The sequence below is a fragment of the Phallusia mammillata genome, chromosome 2 (genome assembly GCF_965637545.1).
Source record: "Phallusia mammillata chromosome 2, kaPhaMamm4.hap1.1, whole genome shotgun sequence".
Taxonomy (NCBI): domain Eukaryota; kingdom Metazoa; phylum Chordata; class Ascidiacea; order Phlebobranchia; family Ascidiidae; genus Phallusia; species Phallusia mammillata.
In genome coordinates, this window is record NC_137253.1 from 9,694,563 (window position 1) to 9,700,842 (window position 6,280).

At 36.7% G+C, this 6,280-nt stretch overlaps 1 protein-coding gene across 1 annotated transcript; it reads left to right on the forward strand.

Moving 5' to 3' along the window:
* The first annotated feature begins 1,242 nt into the window (after positions 1–1,242).
* LOC145212943 (uncharacterized) lies at positions 1,243–5,517 on the forward strand. The gene is made up of 11 exons (XM_080081190.1): positions 1,243–1,309; positions 1,444–1,604; positions 1,890–1,914; positions 1,971–2,090; positions 2,216–2,344; positions 2,760–2,873; positions 3,798–3,914; positions 4,160–4,288; positions 4,717–4,833; positions 5,066–5,182; positions 5,433–5,517. The coding sequence occupies exons 1-11, from the start codon at positions 1,243–1,245 to the stop codon at positions 5,441–5,443; spliced, it is 1,107 nt and encodes a 368-aa protein (XP_079937316.1). The 3' UTR covers positions 5,444–5,517.
* The last annotated feature ends 763 nt before the right edge of the window (positions 5,518–6,280 follow it).

Here is a 6,280-nt window from a genome sequence, read left to right on the forward strand (position 1 = left end):
AAGTGATTTTGGAGTGTCATAAACCAGTTCACTTGCATCTACGACACGATGTTCAGTTAAAAACATCAATCAGAAAGGGGATTTTAGGTTCGGCCGGATTCGCCGAAATTATTCGGCCGAATGGCCGGAATTTAAGAAATATATTTGCATATATTTTATGAAATCAATGTCACAATTCCAACGGAGAAAGTTTCTAGTAGTTAACTACAACAACATCTACCATGAAACGTAAAGAGGTAATCTGGCAGCCTTTCGTTTTGCTGTGTGTGTGCGCGCGTAACACTACATGTTTGTTACTAGTTGTCTTACAATACGCGTTAAATCCACATGTAAAAATCCGCGTCTTAAGAAAACACAGCATTCAATGCTGCGTGGAACGTGTGAAGTTTCATTTGCTTTCACTACTGTCGAAATGGTTTGCTACCTAATAAGTGTACCTAATATGCACGGAACTAAGTAACAACAAAAAGTCGAATGCCGTGAGGCATAAAAACGTTTTTACAGTGGCATTTTATTTCAAATTAAAAAAAAATGTCTGGTCGGAATGGCTCTTAGAATGGTAAAGGTTGGCGACCCCTCAAATATATGTGCTTATTGTTTCAAGGAGGAAAAAAAAATTTTTTTTTCTTTTCAAGGAAAAAAAAACAAATCACACTTCCCGAATCTCGTGTAATAATCCACAGCGACAACAGCGGCAACAACCACAACGTCGTACACAATCAGGAACGGACAGAAACAGGATTGAGAACGAAACGGGAACGGTTTTCTAAACAAGAAAACGAAACACATTGACATATGCCAACGCACAAAAATGCCAATGACTAACTTACCAATGTAACACTGACCAATGTAACCTTTGTGCCTAACTTGTCCTCAGCTACAAGAGGGCATGGGAAACTGAAATGGTGTTTTTTGTACAGTGTGATCCTGTACCACACCATGTTTAAGTAGTTGCTCTGACCTTTGTAACCAAGTTGTCCTTATAACTACCAGAGGGTATGTGCCGTTTTTTATCAACATGCATTTTGCATTGTTTGCAAACAGCACTTGTTTGCTACGATCTTGTAAACTGGTAAACATCAAGAGATGTGAAATGACCTCAGCTGATTTAAAAACCTGACGCATCACAAATAACTGTTGACTACATGTTTATCTAGCGAGATAAATACGCCAGTCTGCTCCCGTTAAATGCAGTTGACACGTTAAGAAAGTAAAGTTCTTTGAACGAATGCAACATCCAAAATGAGATTAGCAGTGATTTTGATTTTGGTGTGCACCATTGCTAGAGTATTCACAGCTGAGTTTGGAGGTAAGTTCAAATTTATTGCATGTTTTTATTTATTTTTTAACCCATCTGACAAGTGTGTATTAGTGACTAAATATTTGCTACTTGCATCAACTATTTCAACGGTCCGTGTGGATTAAAATTTGTTCAATTTTCAGTTTTCGTTGACAAAGAGAAGGCATCGGAGTTCTTAAAACGTGGCAAGCGGTCTAACGACGGTTGGACGGATTCGCAAAGATCAAACTTTGAAAGTGAATGTATTGAAGAACAGTGCGATTATGAAGAGACAAAAGAAATGTTTGATGACCCCCAATCTGCGGTAAGACAAAAGCGAACTCTTTCTGTCACTATTTACTGACTTGTTGCAACCGAAATATGTGATATTTAAAAAAGAACTACTATATATATCAAGGCAACATTTCTTGAATGCACTCATGCATTGACGATACAATATTATGTTCCTTTATGATAAACATTACAGGTTATGCTTTTTATTTATTACTGCATTTTTTAAAAATTGTTTTTTTTTCTGTTTGAAATGGAGACTACTCCATCATTGAATTTACTTGCTAAAAATGACACAAGTTTTCTATTTTTATTTTAGAAACGTGCGTATGCCTCACTGTGGGGTAAGTCAGAATCAAAATATATGCTGTTATTTATCTTAATCAGTCTATTCTTTCAGGCAAATGTTCAAGCGATACTGAAAGTTGTAGCTCTCCAGGCACAATATTATGCGAGGATATTTACAACTCCGTTACATGTACCTGCTCTTTAGGTTACACCGGGTGGAGATGTGACGAAGGTAAATATCTGTCAAGTTATGCGAAAACAGGGAGTATGCTTGCTTTTTGGAACAAGAAAAATCCTATTTTTTTGCTTCAATATGAGTTTTTCAAACGAGTGTCGTACACATATGTACTCACGCAGATGTCAACGAATGTCTGGGTGAGGATGTGGAGTATAATTGCGATGAAAAGTATATCTGTGTGAACACGGAAGGATCGTACAGATGTGAGTGCGCAGATGAGGGTTGGACTGGCGATGACTGTGATATTGGTAAGACGAAAAAGGGTATAATATTGTGTCTTTGTGGTTGAGGGCCGTGAAACAGTCACCAACTAAAGGCTGAATTAACTTTTATACTTTTTATTATCCTAAAGTTTAGGACCTAAACGCAGCCGTAGAACCAGTACACGAGTTTCCAACAGTATACTTGGTATATCATTATCATTTTGCTTTTACAACTAGATATACAATTTTTAAAAGTCAGTTCAATCTAATAAAGAGCCGTCTACCTCACAACGACAGCCCTGAAGACATATACAGTTTTATTTCAATGCAAGTTTAAAAGACATTCAAAAGAATTATTCCGTTTTATTTATTTTTTCGCTTTTGTTAGGATCTTTTTCTGCACCACAAATTAAGTAAAACAACCTGAAGCATTTTCTTTTCATGCATTGCTGTTTTTAAGACGTGAATGAATGCAACCAAACGGACGTTTGCCCCATCGGCACCTGCCTCAACGTACCCGGTGCTTATTACTGTGCGTGCGAACCTGGATCGGAGGAAGAAGGTTGTTCTCCAGGTATAAGTAATGTGCTGGACGCAAAGGCGCCGAGTTTTGCAAAAATGCAAGGTGGCGGACTTGAAATATGACGTCATTTTATGTGACGTCACTAATGCGTGCCACCACATGAGCTCAAACTCAAAGCCTAACAAACTTCCCACAGAATGCAACGTTTGTCAAAATCATAAAAAAGAGAAATTTTTGAATTAGTATTTATTTGGAACACTTTGCTGTGTAACATTTATCATTGGTTTAGCAGCGTTTAAAAAATGTTTTGCCATGTTGTTTATGCTTTGTATCACCTAAAATAACCATTTATTACAGCACAATCGAATTGTACACATTAATGACCTAATATTCACTGGCAACAATTGTGTGTTTGACCTCATAAACAAGGCACTAATCGAAACAGGTTGCAGTTTTTTGCTGCTTTTTCACCATAACGCTTGTTAAGAAGCAAAATCGTTCCTGATTTTTCTCAGATTTTACAATGTTTCGTACGATACCGCTACGAACAAACCAAAATATCTACGGTGGCCGCCACCGTGCTTTACAAACCCAAGGTGGCGGCGCCACCCCGCCACCGCCCTCTCGGCGCCTATGGCTGGACGTGTGAAAAGTATAAGTCGTAAAATAACTATGGTTTAAGGATTGCAATTCAAGTAATACTCTCAATTACCCATCGAAAAGGCGAATTTGCACAATAATAACCATACCACATTTTTGGTTAAATTCATTTGGTTTTAATTTAGACAACAATTTGTGTGAACGTTGGAGTCCTTGTAAAAACGGTGGTACCTGTTTGACGACAGTTCAAGGTTATTATTGTCTAAATACAAGGATCACACATAAAGTAATGCATAAAACTACCGTTTGAAGAACGCTTTGCACAATAATAACTTTGCCGTTTCTTTTTGCCTAATTCATTTTGTTTCAATTTAGATTACAATGAGTGTGAAGATTGGAGTCCCTGCCAAAACGGTGGCACCTGTTTACCAACAGTTCAGGGTTATTATTGTCAGTGTGAGAGCGGATGGACCGGTAGAGATTGCGATTCAGGTATGCAAAACAACAACGTGCCCCAATCATTTAAGTAAGACCCTGGTTGCCGAAAAGGAGCTATTTAATAGTTAAACAAAGGCTCTTGTTAAGACCCTCAATCCTAAAATAAAAACATTATGGTATGTATTTTACGCATACTGCCAAAAAACATTTTGAAAGGATTTTGCTTGCTTTTGGAACATAAAAAATCTTATTTTCTGTGTTCCTTTTTTTAAGTCGTAATGAAATATGTACTGACGCAGATGTCAATGAATGTCTGCTCAGTTTAAATGAGGTTGAATGTGCTGAAACAAAAGTCTGTGTGAACACGGAAGGATCGTACAGATGTGAGTGCGCGGATGACAGTTGGACTGGCGATAACTGTGATATTGGTAAGACGAAAAAGCGATTCAGTAATTGTGTCTTTGTGGTTAAGGGCCGTGAAACAGTCACCAACTAAAATTAGCTACTAAATGATAAATTTACTTTTAATACTTTTTGTTGTCCCAAACGCAGCCAACCACTTAGTATACAAATTTCAACAAGTTTACTTGATTCATCATTATCATTTTTACATGTAGAAATATTACTGTTAGTTATAGTTTAACCATATACAGAGCGGTCTTCGTTGCAACGACAAGTATAAAACATATCGTTTTTATTTCGATGCATATTTAAAAGCATTATTTTCGTATCCGTTTGTTATTTTCGCTTTATTCAGGAAGTTTTTCTGCACCACCAATTATTTACAAGTAAAACAACCTGAAGCATTTTCTTATTGAACTTTTCATGCTGTTTTTAAGTATTGTTGTTTTTAAAGACGTGAATGAATGCAACCAAACGGACATTTGTCCGTTTAGCAGCACCTGCGTCAACCAACCCGGCTTTTATTTCTGCACATGTGAACTTGGTATGGAGGAAGGAGGTTGTCATATAGGTATAAGTGATGTGCTGAAAATACGAAAACTTAAAGTCGTAAATTCACTATGGTTTACAAAAAGGCAGTGGGGACGAAACAAGCTTGTAACCACTAAATGAAAAGATTACATATAAAGTAATACATAGAACTACCCGTCGAAGAACGTTTTGCACCATAATAACTTGTTTGTTTTTTTTTGTTTTTTTACCTAATTGTTTTTTTTTACCTAATTCATTTCGTTTTATTTTAGATAACAATGAGTGTTGGCGTTCGAACCCCTGCCAAAACGGTGGCACCTGTTGGCCAACAGTTCAGGGTTATTATTGTCATTGTGAGAACGGATGGATCGGTGTAAATTGTGATTCAGGTATGTAAAGACAACAACATGCACCAATAATTTAAATTTATTTATTAGTGAAGTAAAGGCTCAAAAAGAACCTCATTTCCAAATTTAAAACATTATGGAATGTATTTTACGCAAACTGTTTAATAAAGTTTTATTAACTCAAATTGAACAAAATAATAGAGGAAAATCTATAAAGATGGTGATTAAGCACAACTGACTGAACAATATTAAACCAAACATTTACCTAAACTGTGTTTACCTAAACTTTCAGAAAGCTCTTGAAGGTCATGACATCATGATTCCATGTGACAACCACTTTTAATCACTCGGCTTTACAAGAATGTTACTCAACAAGTTTACCATTGTTTCATGTATGTTGTTTGTGTCGCATAATACAAAATACAATGCATAATCGAGCACATTCGTGAAAAAGATTTTGCAGAACAGAACAGCAGTTCGCAAGTTTGTTTAAACCAGTGGTTCCCAAACTTTTTCATATTTTTTTCAAAACGGTCCCTTCGCCATTATTTCGAGGGCTCGCGGTCCTTAAGCCTAAATGTGTATTTCACACAAACGAAAGTTGATTGCAGGATTTTAGCTAGTTATGCAAAATTGCGCATAACAATCATCCAAAGACAGCATGTGACATCACAAACAGGACAAAAACATTACGATTGTGCGCGAACAATTGCATTTTTTGATAGTTGTCATTCAATAAAGGCAATTGTTTAGCAATGGAGACAGTCGATTCTCAATTCTACTTTGATTTAAACTTATTTAGTGGCACAAACTGAGGACAAATAAGATTATAGAATTACTTCAACCGCTTCGTGGTCCCCCCAAAATTGCCTCAAGGACCCCTAAAGGACCGCGGACCCCAGTTTGGGAACCGCTGGTTTAAACCAAAATCTTTCTTTTGAGTCTAATTTAAAAACTTGGTTGCTAGCGTTTAATTTGATTCTTAATAGAGATGTATCGAATATTCGGTTTGCCGAATTCAATCGGCCGAATCGACCATTTTTGCAAAGATTCGGTTTCGGCCGAATAATTTGCTGCGATTCGGCCGAAACCAAACTTTTTACGAACACATATTTAAAGCGTCAAACGTGTTTTTTTTTC

What these genes read in the sequence shown, in the direction of transcription:
- LOC145212943 (XM_080081190.1), top strand. Translation starts at nt 1,243, where the DNA reads ATGAGATTAGCAGTGATTTTGATTTTGGTGTGCACCATTGCTAGAGTA. An exon ending in ATTCACAGCTGAGTTTGGAG is followed by an intron (nt 1,310 to 1,443) that starts GTAAGTTCAAAT and finishes TTCAATTTTCAG; the next exon opens with TTTTCGTTGACAAAGAGAAG. An exon ending in TGCGTATGCCTCACTGTGGG is followed by an intron (nt 1,915 to 1,970) that starts GTAAGTCAGAAT and finishes CTATTCTTTCAG; the next exon opens with GCAAATGTTCAAGCGATACT.